The sequence below is a fragment of the Nestor notabilis genome, unplaced genomic scaffold (assembly GCF_000696875.1).
Source record: "Nestor notabilis isolate BGI_N333 unplaced genomic scaffold, ASM69687v1 scaffold26089, whole genome shotgun sequence".
Taxonomy (NCBI): domain Eukaryota; kingdom Metazoa; phylum Chordata; class Aves; order Psittaciformes; family Psittacidae; genus Nestor; species Nestor notabilis.
In genome coordinates this window covers 28261-45362 of record NW_009945467.1, presented here as the reverse complement: position 1 = coordinate 45362, position 17102 = coordinate 28261, and the positions used below count along the sequence as shown (strand labels likewise).

Sequence of the window (17102 nt, the reverse complement as noted above, 5' to 3'; positions counted from 1 at the left end):
AAAAAAAAAAAAAAAAGAAAGAAAAAAAAATAGAAGAGCCTTTGCACTGATCCAAGCTTTCCTTGGTGAGGTTTTTGAAATTTTGTTTAAGGTGATGTTTGAGAAGTCCCGTTGCTCTTTGAGTTGTACCACATAGGTTGTAGAACCTGCAGATTTTTGCAGCTGAACACCTTGTTTTTGTTTATTTTGACTTCTATCAAAAGCATGGTGTGATACTTTTCTTTTTTTTTTTTTTCCCAACTGAGATTTCATCATAAAAAGTAATGGAAATATTATGAACAAAGTTGTCAAGTGGTAGTTATATCTGGTTACTATTACTACTGTATATGTGTAATGTGTAATTAATGTCTTGGGATATTTTTAAAAAGTATTTTAATAGAGCTTACTACAATTTTTAAGCTTCAGTGAAACATACACGTCACTGCCTGTTAGGGTGGGAAATGAGATGTAATGTGGTAATTGTGAGTAATCCCATCCTGGCCTCCGTCCAACTTTAAACAAAACTCAAATTTAGACTACTCGGGTAATACTGGACGGCAGTTGTGATTTTTATTGTATGTAAAGCTCTGCAGTTACAGAAATTAATTGTAGCATTCTTTTCTTATGCTGAACTCTGTTATGTCGTATGCAAGTGTTTGTACTGTGAGAATATTACTGCTTTTCAAATTTGTCGTAAATACTTATCAAGTAATGCAATCAGTTTACTCACTTGCCCTGTCCAATGGTGATTGAAGATAATGAGGTAAAAATGATTTTATTTATTTGGCAGACCATCCCCAAAAACAAAAACAAACAAACAACTTTGCCTGGGGTGAGTAGGAAGTCCAGTTTTTCCAAAGCTGTAGTGTGTAACACAATAAATATTTTGTATGTCTGCCTATTGGAAACGTTTTCATTTAAATTTGGTTTTATGAAAGCAATGTTGTTGAGGATGAAAGTTCACAAGTTAGTAAAGGTACACATATTACAGTAAAGAAAAAATAATTACAATATCCATATTTGTCATTCCAGAGGTTTTTTTTGTTTTTTTTTTGTTTTTTTTTTCTGAGGATCTTGTGCTATTTAGAGTAACTGTTTCTTCAGACCTGTATTTATATCTGAAAGGAAGCAAGAGAAGAAATTCTTTTCATGTAGAACGTTAGTCTGTGGATAAAATAGTTGAATATATATATGTAAATTAATTTACATATATATGTACACACATAATTAGAGCATGATGGTTTGCTAGGGGTGTAGTCAGCTTCTAAGTTCCTAAGTGGAACAAACTGACAAATCACAGATATTTTAAATTTGTATGTTGTAGAGAGACTGATCACACGCTGCATTGTAGCAATGAGAAGTAGTCAAGTTTCGTTTAATCTATCTTTAATTTTATATTTTCTAGCTTTGTGTTTGATAGTGCTCAGTCTTAATGTTTTCAAGTCTGGTTTTTGTGGTGGTTTGTTTTTTTTTTTTTTTTTTTTTTTTTCCTCTCCTGTAGTTTTCTTGGTTTGAAAGCTGTGGGTAAAACATGCATGAAAATGATCTAAAAATTTGTTATATATGTATAGGTTTTATTTTTGTTCATCTTATCTGCTGAAGTGTTGGCTGATATATCTTTAATTTTAGCCTTTGAAGAAAGGAGAGAAGGAAAAGAAAAAGAGTAATTTGGAACTTTTTAAAGAAGAATTAAAGCAGTAAGTTTGACTATTTTTATTAATTGTAAATAAGGAAGATGCAAGGTTTTCACCTTGTTTTTACAGGCAATATTTAGGATCATTCTTACTAAGCCAATTCTCAAAGTAACTTTTTATTGTTTTTTTGGGTTGTTTCTTTTTTTGTTTTTTTCCCCCCAAATGCTTGTGGAGTGGTATAATTTAATTAACAATGGCAGTGATAATTAAACAGAGTTCGCAGTCTGTTTATAGGTGTTGGTGATTTGGATAATCAGTTGCCATCTAATTAGCTCATGATATTTGGTGATAGTTCTGCCCTTATGCTGATTGGTGATAGGAAACATCTACCACTATTGCTGAAAAGGACTTCTGTTTTGAAATCTAGCATTGACCAGAGTCTATAAAATGATCAAAAAACAAACCAGAAAAGTCTGTTATATCAGCTTAAATACTTGTCTATTGAAATGAATGGATTTCTCTGCATGTCAGAGATGTTTGATTTGAAACCCTTTGGTACTGCCTTCCAAAGCAGAAGAATATCTGGAGCAATTAACCAAAAAAATTACATGTAAATGCATAAAGTATTTCAGAGATCCCGGTAAATGACTGTCTTTTTTCCAAAGCTACCGAAGATGATTTTTGGATCAGATGTTAATAGAAGCTTTGTTGATTGAATCAACCAGCCAACTATCAGGATAAAAAATGGAAACCTATGTTTGTTTCTTGGACAGCTGCTGTCACTATGTTACTTACCAGTGGAACTTGAGATGCAATTCTGTTACAGATTAGCAAGTGTGAGTCCCTAAATGAGAACATGGGTTAATATGGTCTCATGCATTGTTGAAGTTAGTGATGATACAGAAAGACAAGTAGGTACTGTAATAGATAAGGATGTTCAGGTTTTGGGTGTTGAGTTTTCCCTTGATGGAAAAATTGAAATGGGTATCAGTCTCAGGAAGAATAAGACCTTTTGTCAGTGTCTTTCAAACTATACTCAGAGGAATTGCAGTATGAGGTCGAGCTTTTGTGCTAATGCAGAAGTAAGACTTGGAATTAATGTTTAGAGATCTACTTCAGCTACCATAATTTCAAAAACAAGTTGAATAATACTCAAAAAACAGATTCTTTCACTTTTGAATATATAATACAACAGACAGAGCAGCACATATGTTGAGTGTAACTCAGTGCCATACATTTTCCCTGATGTTAGAGATGGAAACCAAAATAACTTCTATGCATTAAAAAACAATAGGTACTGCATTATGAATCCGTAAATGGCCAAGTAGTTATTTTGTGAGTACTGTTCTCAGAGGTATAAAGTGAGATGAGATCCTGTATGTTGTGGAAGTAGTCATGTGGGGGTGTATATCACCCTACAAGGTGGCCTGCAGGCTTAGGAAAAATAGAAGGAGAAATAGATGCTAAGGAGTTGTGTGCATCTTGAAAAGTCATCTGAACGGTCAGTGGATCTCTGGCAGTTGGATGTTGAATTTGGGTCACTTTCAGAGCACAGTTCTTATTTCTGGTTTTGTAAACTGCTTCTCAAACCGAGTCAATTTTGTTTGAGATTAAAACACCCTGACAGTATGAGTGAGGAAGCATGCAACTGGAATAATTCCGGTAGATATATTCCAGTTGATTAAACAGAAATTCAAACATAGTGGCAATTTGAAATCTTTAAGAAGCCCATTGTTTAATATTAAGCGTTCTCATAATTCTAAAGTTAACTTTAAAATTATAGAATAAACCCCTCAAAACAGTATTAAGTTATTTACATTGAATGTTTGTAGAATACAAGAGGAACGTGATGAAAGACATAAAACAAAAGGTAGATTGAGTCGTTTTGAACCACCCCAGTCAGATTCAGATGGCCAGCGTCGTTCAAGTAAGTAGATACTACTTTTTATGTTTGTTTGGGCTACGTGATTTGTCGACTAAATGATATATGTATTTTTCTTCTCTTTATTCAGTGGATGCTCCTTCAAGAAGAAACAGATCATCTGGTGGTAATAGAGATTCTTTTCTCATTCAATCTAATGTTGCCACTTAAATGCATAGCAAAAATTATGACTTCTTTTTTTTTCTGTTTTTTTTTCCTCCATCATTGTAGTACTGGATGATTATGCACCAGGGTCACATGATGTTGGAGATCCAAGCACAACAAATTTGTATCTTGGAAATATTAATCCTCAGGTAAGTTCAGAGTCAAGGAATGCAGTGTTGGCATGTTTGGGTCCAGATGAATTTTTTTCCATTGGCAATTTTCCCCTCTTTTTACCTTAAACCATTGCATATGTTTAAACCCATATACCAGGTACAGTTCGTGACCATAGAGGCAGTATTCATTTGAATAAATGCTCTGCACAATATGATGCAAAAGTTAAAGTTTAGACTATCAGTTACTAGATGCAAAAATGCTTAGTTAAAATTATTTTTCCATGGATATCTTCATGCGAGGTGGATCAAATCTCAAAAATTTGAGTGTGCTCAGTTTAAAATGCAGTTTTAAAAAGCATTATTTTTGCAGTATATTGCATTGGGGAGGCATCAATAAAGTGTTGTTTTCCCAGAAACTCGGCAAATTAAAACCTCTACATTTGGACAATAATATGAATGCGTATCTTAGAAATACTGTACCAAGATGATAATTTTTACCTTTTTTCATGTAGATGAATGAAGAGATGTTGTGTCAAGAGTTTGGACGCTTTGGACCATTAGCAAGTGTAAAAATTATGTGGCCAAGAACTGATGAAGAAAGAGCAAGAGAAAGAAATTGTGGCTTTGTTGCCTTTATGAACAGGAGAGATGCTGAAAGAGCATTAAAGAATTTGAATGGTAAGCAGATTTCTCATTTTGGAATTCTAATTATTTTTGTAGGAATACTGAGGAGTAACTATGTCTTCAAGTTGTTTTATCAGGCTAATAGGTAGGCATGCTGTAACTCCAGTATATGCCGCACTGGCAGTGATTTTAGTTCACACTGTTGTACTGGCAGCTGAATGTTGTCAAACTACAGCATGTGCAAGGGCTGAGTATACTAGTGGCTTTTGCTGTGGGTAAAGATGTAACCTTTCTGACTGTTTTGAAGATGTGAGCAGGAGGTAATGTTTGATAATCTCTCCTCTAAACAGACTATTTTAAGAAGCAATCTGTTGTAGTTGTTTCCTGACAATATTTATTTTTTTTTTTTTCTAGTGAATAAATTTAACTAGGGCACAGATTATGATAAATAATTGGTGACAAATATGTTCTGTTCTTTTGAGTAATGGCTAAATTCCTCATACTGAAGAGGTAATTACTACACTAGACATGTAATTTTGCATATAAGAAATGAAGAAATGAAGAAAGCTGTGTTCTTACAGTTCAGGAAGAGCCTGAAAATAAAAGAAAAAATTGGCATCCTAGACAAAAAGAATAAAAACTAAAAGGTTGCCCTTGCACAGCTTAGTCAAGATGGTCCTTTCCTAGGACCATTAGTAAGGTTTACCTTATGTAAGAGTTCTTACATTTGGATTTGATAGCATAATTTAAAGTTTGTTATTATGAGCAAAACATTTTGGTGAAGTGCAGAAATAGTATGATTTGAAAATTACTGTGTTCATTCTCGTGTACTGAACATCAAATTTTTAAAATTCTTTTTCCCCCAACAAATCAAGTAATTTGTACTGTAGTCTCCTTAAAACATGCTTTGGGGGATGATTAATAAAACATTACATGCAATAGGCTTTCATTTGCATGATGTAGCCTGATAGATGTGATATGCTAATTGGCAGCATAAGCAAAAACTAAACCATGGTAGGCAAACCTCAATGCTGTGCTTAAATGGAGAAATCTTGAGCAATGCAGAACCAATTTATAGCATAATGGTGTTTTTGTTTTGTTTGCTTTCATTTTTTCAGGCAAGATGATTATGTCATTTGAAATGAAGTTAGGCTGGGGCAAAGCTGTACCTATACCACCACATCCAATATACATCCCACCTTCTATGATGGAGCATACCCTCCCACCTCCTCCATCAGGACTGCCTTTTAATGCCCAGCCTAGAGAAAGATTGAAGAATCCTAATGCTCCAATGTTACCACCGCCAAAAAACAAGGAAGATTTTGAGAAGGTAACTTACAGTACCCAGGGCCATATCTCAATGATAAATACTACACCTGTGACAGTATGTCAGTGGCTTCATAGATTTGCATTGTTCAGGCTGACTTTGGCGGCCCTTAGTGTACAAGCTCAATGGCTCCCTGCTGTAGCCCAAGGGAACCTAGTTAATTCCTGAAGTTCTGTTTCATGTCTATGTTAGGGAACAGTATATTGGGTCTTGATTTATTTTAGTGCTGCTTTAAATCTGGCTATCATTTTCCCCCTCCAGGCTCCCTGGATTTTTTTCTCCTACGTCCCCCCCTTTTGTTGGCTGCCAAATTGCAGGATCTAAATTGTTTTATTTAGAGAAAATACTACATTTTAATTTGGGTAGCATTATTTTTACACTATTTTAGAGGAGTTGATATATTTTATGTAGAAGGTTATTAATCTGGACATGGAGTAAGTATTTTATGCTACTTATGGAGTCAGTTTTCAAACTTTTTTTCTGGACTATTAGCTGATAAAAGGGTAAGTATCTTGTAATCACAAACCAACTTGATTTACATTTGTAAGAATTTGTTGATTCTTTGAATGACACTTAAATGTTAGGGCTGTTTTTTGTAAGACTTGGGAATAAAGTAATATCAACATGATCCAAGTCAAATACTTTAGAATCTTTTTGTAAACTTAAGAACTCCTTTCTTAATTATATCAGCATAGTACCTATTCAGTGCATCAATGTACATTCTGACAGGAATGTTCTGATACTTTGCAATTAGTGAACCTTTATGGTTCACTGACACAACCATTTGCATTTTGTGTAATTGCTTAGTTATAACTTCACAGCAGTGATTGCCTGCAAAACTTGTGATAGATGTGTAGTATTTTCATTGCATATGTATATTTTTGCTTGTTACTTGTTAACAATACTCACATATTCTATGTTTATTATCTGATGTGACTTCATATACAGACTCTGTCGCAAGCCATAGTCAAAGTGGTTATCCCAACAGAAAGGTACATGTTTTTCTTTATTATTACTGATCTAAATATAGAAAATTTCCCCTTCGGAATTTTAAAGAAAAATGGTGATGTTGAGGAAAAGGTAATGGCTTGACTGAGCAATGGTTGCTTCATGACACTTGTGAGAAATGTGTGTGGTTTACAGTCTTACTATAACTAATTTTTTTTTTTTATTGTGAAGATAGGTTTAAATAATTATCTTTTTGCATTTAATTTGAGCACTAGAAATAGTTGCAGGGTAATCTTGTGACTGTACACCAGGGTGAAATAGCTTGTCTTAGAGATGCTAAGTCCTGACATAAATATGAGTACTTCATAGCTAGGAGGCAGCTGTGTCCAGTGTGGTGCTGTGGGAATTTTTCTCCCTCTCTTATTTCTCTTTTGTGGTTCGTGGGTTTTTGTTGTTGGGTTTTTTTTTTTTTTTTTTATTGCTTCGTTTTGTGTTTTGTTTGTTTTGGTTTTGTTTTGTGTTTTAAATATTTTTTTTTTTTTTGTTTTTTTTTTTTTTTTTATTGCTTCGTTTTGTGTTTTGTTTGTTTTGGTTTTGTTTTGTGTTTTAAATATTTTTTTTTTTTTTGTTTTTTTTTTTTTTTTTATTGCTTCGTTTTGTGTTTTGTTTGTTTTGGTTTTGTTTTGTGTTTTAAATATTTTTTTTGTTTTTAAGTTTTACTTTTTAATTTATGCTGGGGTTTTTTTATGTGCAGCAATAAATAATTTTGGATGCTGAAAAAGGTAGTTCTCTATTTCAGGGGCATTTTCACAGTTTGGTCCTCATCAGTGCTCCTTCCTTCTCACTAGAATAGGTATACTCTTGCTCAGTTAAGCTAAAACCTTTTCCCAAACATAGGAACACAACACTGTTTTAAAAGTAAATAAGCACAAAAGATTACCAAATTCTCTTTGACATTGGCCTTGGTGAGCAACACCAGCTGAACTGTCTGCGGCAGCGGGGGACCAGGAAAACATCATGGGATGGATTGGGAAAGTATACAGTTTTTGACCAGACATTGGTACGATCGGCTCCAATAAATGTGGTTTTATTATAACTGAGAAACTTTTTTTTGTTGGCCAATTTTAAGCTAAATGACATTTTAAAATAATGCACTTAAAACTATCATCTTTTTTTACTACACTGTTTTAATTATCACAAAGTCCCTTTTTTCTTTTTTTTCATGTGTGTGTGTGGGGGGAGAAAGAGATTCATGAAGGTAGTTACAGTATATTAACATACATGTCAATCGATGATCAGACGCACTAATATTTCTTGATTAAATTTTAAGTCAATACAATTCTTGTTGGGTAGAGACATGAGTAATTATGACAACCAGGAGGAGTCTTGATTGGAGAAAAATACTGAATAGTAGAACAAGTACTTGTAAAACTGTACAGTGCTTACAGAGTAAGCAGCTTTCAGAGGAAAAAGTTTCCATCTTATTTACTGTAGCATTTTGAAAGTTCATATATGAAAAACTCATGTTAATTGAATTGTATTTGAAATTATTTTTTCCTGACAACTTTCAAAGATGATAATGACAGCTCCTAAGACTATTACACAGTGCATTGCATCATGCAGAAACTTCAACTGGCTTCAGTGGGATAATATATTTAATTATGATTACATTAATACTGGTTTTAACATCTCTTTCTTCTTCGTATTTACTAAACAGAAAAACCTGAGTATACACTATCAATTTTTTTTTTTTGAGTTCACTTTCAAGTAGTCATATCTCATACACCAAAATGCACCCTCTTTCAGATATGGGATGTACTGAATCTTTTTTCATACATCTGAGGTGTTTCCCAAGCAGATGTTCTTGTTCAAGCATAAGCTGCTCTTACGCAACTTTATGGTACTCGATGAAAGAAAAATTAGATGAAAATCAATGTCATGGTTCTGCAGGAAGCCAGAAATGACCACACTGAACTTGCCTTAAAATAAATGAATAGCGTGGGAGCTCAGAGGCTTGAAAGGTAGTTGGTAACTGTTTTCTTATTGATGTTTTCAAATACAGTTCATATGACAAGTACAGCCTTGCTATTTAGACTTTCAGAATGCTGCTTTAAATAAAATGGCTACAGAATTATTGAGACTATGTCCTCTTTACAATGTTTCTGGGATTATAAAAAGGAAATACAGGAAAATTGAGCTGATAGCAGTTTGGTTTTTTTTTTTGTGTCATATTTGAGGCAAACGTAGATTTATGCTAGCTGGTATAAAACAGCACATCTAAGTTGGCAGATGGCAGGGGCAGTTTTTTATTACTAGATTTTTAAGTTGAATTTTCTTTTTGATCTAGTGCATTATATCTGTAACTTTGAATATTCGTGGTAGAAAATAATCACCTCATTACTAAGAAGTAATAGAAAATTCTGCAGCTTTTTAATGTAACAGTTCTTGAATTTTAATAATTAAAAAAAGCTCTAAAATGAAGTCTAATGAGATAACATGAAGAAACAATATCCATTTGTTAAATCTAAGAAAATAAATTAGAAAATGTAAAAATCTGTATATTTTTATTTGTTTGCATCACATTCAAGGGACATATGCTTTGGAGTTTTTGATACATGTAGGAAATCTATATTTGAAAATTCAGGATCCTGTTTCCAAAAAAACCCAAAGGGTTGGAAACTGCTGGTCACTATTCTTCACGAAACTTATATGACTATCTCCTGTTACCATTTATAAGTGACTCTGCATTTTCAGATGTGGCTTGAAAAATGTGCACTTCACATCTGCTTCTTACCTGTCTCAGGATGTAGAGCTGAATGAAATGAATTCAGATTTTTATTGATTTATTTTTTTTCATTGTGACTTGGTTCACTTGAGTGTCTCAGGGAGGAGACATTGGAAGGTATGACACGAAATAATGGACAGTTTTGTTCTATGTCAATAGTTGAGTCTTGACCAAAAAGAAATTTCAGTTTAATAAAATCATTGCCCTGTTTGGCATCAAGGAGGCTATTTTGCTTTTCATACTTGAATATTGGAAAGCTAAATGCCGTTTCTCTTGAATATTCAAAACTATGTGTCTTTAATTTTAAGCGTAATATTCAGACATTTGTTGCTCTGTAGAACTTTGGCTAACACTTTGGTCTTAGTTCTAGACAGTTTAGATGAGGGTTTAGTTTTTGGATAGTTAATTGTACTTTGGTGTTTGCCCATTTTTATGCATAAGGACTATTAAGCAGATGGTTGTAGGCTAAGCTGTGGCAATTCAGGAAAGAGGTTTCCTCTTAAATTCTTACTCAACCAGTTGTAGGCATGTTTATATTTTAGAATGCCCGTGTCTATGATGAAAGGCTATAATATGTTCCATGTTACCAATCTTTTGTACAGTTCTTTTAACAATACAGCAAAATAATCTCCTGCACAGTTGTAGTATCTTAGGTGGAGTGTAGTTCTATATAGTGTTAGGTCTGAATCAATTTTTCTTTAACTGTGTTGTTGTTGTAGGAATTTGCTCGCTTTGATACATCGAATGATAGAGTTTGTGGTACGGGAAGGGCCTATGTTTGAAGCCATGATCATGAACCGAGAAATCAACAATCCCATGTTCAGGTGCTTATTATGTTGCTTCAGTTTGATATAGCATTAACTGTTTTCACTGTTGCTAATACTTTACCTTTCTAAAATGCTAGTAAGAGTTGGTTTTACTATGTCAATCTTTATGTGCAGATTTAAATTTTACAAATTACACAAATGGTTATGTTTTTGAAGAATGCACTTCATTCCAGTTGTTATTGATGTGTATGGAGAAATAAAATACTGTGTACAATATAATATACATCTGTAGGTACATAAAACATCTTGGTAATGAAATTACATTTAACTCCCACTCTTGTGGGGGATTGGAAGTCATCAGTGAAAGTAGTAGCATTCCATTTAGGAAAAAAAGAAGACAAAAGTCTTCCCCAAAACAGACATACTATCTCAATGTAAAGTCCAGTCTTCCTGGAGCCTGATTTCTAACTTTAGCAATAGCTGGGAGTTGTTTTTATTTTGATGTTGGTGCAAATAGGATTAAATACTAGGTGCCATAATGAAATTGTCAGAATTTCCAGCTATCATTGTTAATGGAATAAAAAAAGGATTAGTTTCCAAATTTCTCGTGAAATGTAGTCACTGAAAAGCTTTTCCAGGGAAAAACTAAGTGACCTTTTAAAAATAGTTTACTTGAAGTAAGGTTAAAGTGTGCTTCATTGTGGTTTTTGTATACAAATTGAGAAAATATTCTGGCCATTAAAAATGGGCTAGCTGTGTCCCCCTCCACCCTTCAAGTCTTGTCCGTATTCTGACAATTCAGGCAATTTAGTGGTGAAAAACTTCAAGTCATTTACTAATCATTCTGAGGAACCTGTGCAACTACAAGTTCCTGCACTGCCTGTGTTGAGGTTGCAGTTGCTCCCATAGCGACTCTTCCCACTGATGATTCCTCTGCTTTACTGTGGGATTGCATGGGTACTCTTTTTAACCCGGTTTGTTCTGCTTTTAACTTCTGAGGAATGCTTTGCCTTTGTTGAATTCTGCACTCTGCTTTGCAGATTGCATGTGTATGTGCAGTTGTACCTGCTCATGCTGTTCCGCACAGCTGTGCAGTAGGCGTACGTGATTTTATCTATCTTGTTTACTCAGCAGCTGGGGTGGGATTCTGAACAAGGTTTGGTGGGTTTTTTAATTACTTCCTTTGGATTTGCCTCAGTTAAATAATGTGATATGTTTTGTATCTTTTCTTTGCTCTTCGGTGTAGGTTTTTATTTGAAAACCAGACTCCAGCCCATGTATATTACAGATGGAAGCTTTATTCAATTCTTCAGGTAAGTAGAATTTTAGTGACAATTCATAACTTTAAGCATAATGAAATAAAGAATACCAAAGGTAAAATACTATTGTTTTCTCTTAGGGAGATGCTCCAACAAAGTGGAGGACAGAAGATTTCCGTATGTTCAAGAATGGATCATTTTGGAGGCCACCACCATTGAATCCATACTTGCATGGGATGTCTGAAGAGCAAGAAACAGAAGCGTTTGTAGAAGAACCAAACAAGAAGGGTGCACTTAAGGAAGAGTATGGAATTCCATCAATTTATAGGGCTGTTTTAAATGCTAATCTGCTTGGGGGTTTTTTCCTGTTGTGATTTTGTAGTTATAATACGTCATCCCTTAAATATTACCATGCTTGTCATTGCGTTACTTAGAAACTATCTTAGTCTCTGTGCTTTTCAGTTAGTCTTTTTTGATGATGCTTGTTGTCAGATACATTCTGGATTTGGTTAGATTTGTCATCATTGAACAATGGTGGGGTTGGAACTAGATGATCTTAACATCCTTTCCAGCCCTAACTATGCTATGATTGTATGAATTTTTATTAACCCTTTATTTGAAGGTGCTTGGGAGGATAAGCTTTCCCCCATTTTCTGTTCATATATATTAGTGGGGGTGTATAGCAGCTCAACATTGCTATGTTCTCATGAACTGAATGGTTATTATAATCTTAAATGTATTGATGCTGTTCATCAGAATTAAAATTGGGAGCAGTTGTTAATAAGCAGGAAGGACATTTATACGCGAGTTTCCTAATTTTGCTGTTACTGTTCCAACTGTGATCTTAGCATGTGGAATTTTTCTTGTTCTATTATTTTCATCGTAGTTATGATACCAGTCATACTTCTGGAGGTGTTAATACATAACTTATTTCTTGTATCTTCTTTTTGAAGGGCTCAAAAAGGTACTCTTTTGAGAGTGTTGTCTATATATGGAGGTTAGGAAAAACCTGAAATAATTGCTTCTTACTAGCTTTCTGAATCTAATGTTTCTTATTCCACAGCAGAAATTACTTGCATGCTTTAGATTTGTCCATTTTGCTTTAGGCTTAAACTAAATCCCCAAAGATAATTGCATTATTAGAGATACTGATGTGCTGTGTTAGGTATTTCTTTTATTTTTCCTTGACTTCTACGGGTCTTCAAGACTTGAGTGGGAATTTTTTGCACATTGTTTATGTAATATGGATGCATATGTTCATCAGTCACTGAAAATATTCAGACAACAGAATATAAAAATATTTAAAATTGTTTTTGTACTTAAGATGGAAAAATCAAAAGCATCATTAAATGGAAATTCCCCAAAGTACTGTTAATTTTATATTGAAAGTATTAAAATTTCTGATATTTCAGACAGAGGGACAAATTAGAGGAAATTCTGCGTGGATTAACACCTCGGAAGAACGATATTGGGGATGCAATGGTATTCTGTCTAAATAATGCAGAAGCTGCTGAAGAAATTGTAGACTGCATTACAGAGTCATTGTCCATTCTGAAGACTCCTCTTCCGAAGAAGGTGTGGAGATTTTGTAAAATCTTGTATTTTGGGGGAAGAGCGCACGTAACAGCACATGCGTATCATTTCAGATAGCATTAAGGTTTTGTATTAAAATGTGGGCTTGAATTGGAGGATACTTTTTCTCCTGTGGCATTTTGTTATATATTTTTATGTTCTTTCTGAACTTGCTTGAAAGTGATGTTCTGCCTTTTTGTGAAGTTGAAAACAACAGAATCGTTTGTTCAAATAAGGAAGTAAAAACTTGAATGCCATGATCTGTCCTTTGTAATACTGTGTAATATGTTACAGTGGTTAGTACCCTATAGCGAAAGGTACATGCCTCTTAGCATGTTTATTAACAATATGTCTGCGCTACACTTAGTTTTAATTTGGTACTTCCAGATAATGTAAACTACCTTTAAACTCTCTTGTATTCTTTCTGGAAAAATGCATATATTTGCAGGAACATTTAAACTTTAGAGTTATCTTGAACGTTTTTTATTGTAGATTGCAAGATTATATCTAGTGTCGGATGTGTTATACAACTCTTCAGCTAAAGTTGCCAATGCTTCCTACTATAGAAAATTGTAAGTATAGTATTTCAGGTGATTGATTAAAAGAAAAATATACTTACATTCAGTTTTGTACATCATTGGGTAAATGTGGCTGTAGAGAAATTAACACTATTCTGTGAGGCTACTGTTACAACACTGATACTTATATCTCTTTGCATGAAAATGTGTAAGGTGTAACATCTTAATGCATAGGATTGTTTTATAATGCAAACAGAAGTGTTATGTGCCCTATCAAGGAACAACTTGCATGGAACTTCACAGAGGTGAGAATAACTCATGTGCCTTTTTACAGAAAGTGAGCCTGTAGGTAATATCCAAGGCATGGTATAGCAAAAATTCCATGTGAAGAAGTAAATTTTTGAAATAGATTTATTTATTTATTTATTTATTTTTAAATTGAGAGGTGGTGTTTCAATTCTTCATGAACTTTGAAGAACTTGTGAGGGAATTATGTACTTTTGTTTCTAAGGCACTGCAAAGAATTTAAGAACAATGTCCAATGGAGAGTGCCTTTGTAATATTTAGATATTTAATTGTGTCTACTTCCTGGAGTTTCTCTAACATTATGGTAGCATGATGGGGAATATTTAGCATGTTGCAAGACTAGTGATTAAAAATGATGTTTATTGTGGCAGCGTGTCTTTGCTGTGCCAGGTTTTTTCTGCACATTGAGAGAAGCTCAAGGGGAGCTAGGCAGCTGCTACTCACTCTGCTTTCATTGAGGACCCCATTGGGTAAATTAGAATAGAAATGTAACAAAAGATTTAAAAAAAAAAAAAAAAAACAGGTTGAATTTTGAGACAATTCTTTCATTGTTATAAGGTTGTAAAACTCCTTTTATACTCCTCCAATCTTTCCAGGCGGTATAAAGAGACTGCAGCAGATGTGAAGATCTCCCTTCACAGTTCTGTTGTTGTCCAAGGCGATTTAATATACAGTAATAATATTTGCTTTATAGTTCAGTACATAGCTAATATAGGGATCAGAACTTTGTGCTTTTGAGTCCTGTCCCAGGCATTTTCATTAATTATGTATGACCAAAAACCATATATTACGAAGTTTAACTAAAGAAATGTATATGTTTAATTCTAGTTTTGAAACAAAATTATGTCAGATATTCTCTGATCTCAATGCTACTTACCGTACAATACAAGGCCATTTACAGTCTGAAAATTTCAAGGTATGTATTTCATTGTTATTTACATGACATAGAAGTCAAATAAATAGGTGTTCCTGCACAAGAGATAGTATACTATGATAGATGACTTAGATCTCAGGCTTCCTAACTAAGCTTGAAAAAAAAAATAAATCAAATTTTCTCTCTTGCAAAGATAGCCTTGAAATAAAGGAAGAAAATCAGCATCTAAGAACTGAAGTGTACCTGTAGATGTATAGTTGTGGAGTTGAGAGGATATCTGTTTAGTACTTGAGTTTCAAACAAGGCCTTCTAGCTTTCTGATTATTTTTGGACCGCCTATATTTTGGTTTCAAAAATAAATGTGGGTGCTACCTGTGGAAAGAAACTGGTGGATTTAACAGCATAAAGTTATTTCAAAGGTTTTTTTTGTGCCAGGCTTTGTTTTTTGAGGTTCTTTAAGCAGTCTGACCATGGGTAGTTGGGAGTGATTTCTGAGATGAAGTGCTCTGCTTCTCACCATTCTCATGCTCAGCCTGTTTTTTCCGCTTTTCTTTCTCCTGTTTTAAAGATTCCTCTACAGTTTGGTTTTTGCCTTTTTTTTTTTTGTTGGTTTTTTTTTTGTTGATTTTTTTTTTTTGTTGTTCCTTTTAAATCAGAAACTTTAAATACAAAGCTTACAATGTAGTTAGTTTTCCTGTTTAAGGCCTTTATCCTGGCTGTCCTACCTCCTTTGCTCCCAATCGCTCTAGGTTGAGAATCAGTTTTAGTTACATAGTAACTAGTTATATAGTGACGACAGGCAGTAGTATTTTTCTTGCTTTTTTTGTTGTTTTGGTTTTTTTTTTTTTTAATACCTGTAGCTACGTTTAATGTGTCAAGCTTGAGCTGAAGGTTGACAAAAACAAGAAACGTGAAAGTAGGAACATAATTTCATTCATACCAGCATGGTATCATTGCAATATACTTTAGTATGGAACTACTTAGGAGTAGCTGTCTATAGTATTAGTGCTCTGTGGTATATTTCCAATTACTTAAAATTTCCTAATAGAAATCTATGAGCATTTTTTTTTCCCCTATTGTTTCTAGCAACGGGTGATGACATGCTTCCGAGCATGGGAAGACTGGGCAATCTATCCAGAACCATTTCTGATCAAACTACAGAATATTTTCTTGGGGCTTGTAAATATCATGGAAGATAAAGAAACAGAGGTAAGTGACCTTGGTAGTGATGCTAGCAGATGAGAGCAGATGCTGAGGAAAATGTGTAAGTACGCAGTAGGGCTGACAAGTATTATTTTGATGTCTCTGTTAAGGTGAACAAACCCTTTTTTTCCCTAGGAATCCTTACTCTTAAATACAAGCGTAAGAGAGATTTTCAGATGCAAATACTGTTTGATCTGTTTATACGTTGGTTGTTTGTAGATTAGGTGCTATGGTGGTGTTATTTTGTGAAACCATTTCAGAGCAAAGACTAGTGCTAGGCATCTGACTACCTGAATCATCCACATTCTTTTTGTGTGAGTGTCACACTTAGATGTGATGAAACCATCTGAGCTTTCTTAATTTGAGAGGAAGATTGTTGTAGGTCATTTACACTGGTGATGTTCTACTTTGATCTTTGCTGTACTGTATTAGGGCAGTAAATTCCTAACTTTTTTGTTATGCTACAGTATTTATATCTTTTTTGCTATATCAAATAGGTTATTTCAAATAGGATATGTAATCAGCTTTAGTTACTGCATAATGATACGTATAAATTACTATTCAATATTTTGAAGCTCTATGCTTAAAAGTTTTGGGATACCATTAGCTCTGAGTGAATGTGTACTGATCTTCTTACAGTTATATATACGTATTATTCAAGAAAATAAAGACATAAATTTCTGTATGTTCAGGATAAGTTAATTTTCTAATTCTGTGGAAACATGCCTTTTGGAACAGTTGAAGGCAGACCTACAGTATAATTGCAAGGTTGGCTTATTTCCGTTATAGTAGAGCAGAGTGAATGTGTGCCTATGAAGGACAGTGTACCTAACAAGTTAGAATAAGTAGGTGTACATGTCATTTACGTGTGTTCCTTAAATTTGTGTTCCTGCTAAATAGCTGATTTCTGTCAGTTGTTCAGCTTACTAGTGCTCAGGGAATTTTTCCTGTGTACTATGTATAATTTATCTGACTGTAATTGGCTCATTTCAAGCAAAAGCTCAGCTTAATATCTCTTCTTTTGAATATAGGTATTGCAAAGCTTCCAGAATATTGTGGGAAAATTCCAAGTTCTTGCCTACAATTTTTTTATAGGAGGATATTGTC

At 34.0% G+C, this 17102-nt stretch overlaps 1 protein-coding gene across 1 annotated transcript in view; it reads left to right on the top strand.

Moving 5' to 3' along the window:
* The window catches only part of U2SURP (U2 snRNP-associated SURP domain containing), a 34398-nt gene that overhangs the window by 1782 nt on the left and 15514 nt on the right, over window positions 1-17102 (top strand). Inside the window, exons 4-17 of the mRNA XM_010022896.1 lie at window positions 1609-1676; window positions 3446-3540; window positions 3626-3658; window positions 3766-3848; window positions 4325-4490; window positions 5555-5766; window positions 6712-6755; window positions 10216-10320; window positions 11510-11576; window positions 11663-11826; window positions 12935-13097; window positions 13587-13666; window positions 14747-14834; window positions 15879-16001. Of these exons, the coding sequence (XP_010021198.1) occupies window positions 1609-1676; window positions 3446-3540; window positions 3626-3658; window positions 3766-3848; window positions 4325-4490; window positions 5555-5766; window positions 6712-6755; window positions 10216-10320; window positions 11510-11576; window positions 11663-11826; window positions 12935-13097; window positions 13587-13666; window positions 14747-14834; window positions 15879-16001 (1491 nt within the window). The remainder of the gene's footprint in view (window positions 1-1608; window positions 1677-3445; window positions 3541-3625; window positions 3659-3765; window positions 3849-4324; window positions 4491-5554; window positions 5767-6711; window positions 6756-10215; window positions 10321-11509; window positions 11577-11662; window positions 11827-12934; window positions 13098-13586; window positions 13667-14746; window positions 14835-15878; window positions 16002-17102) is intronic.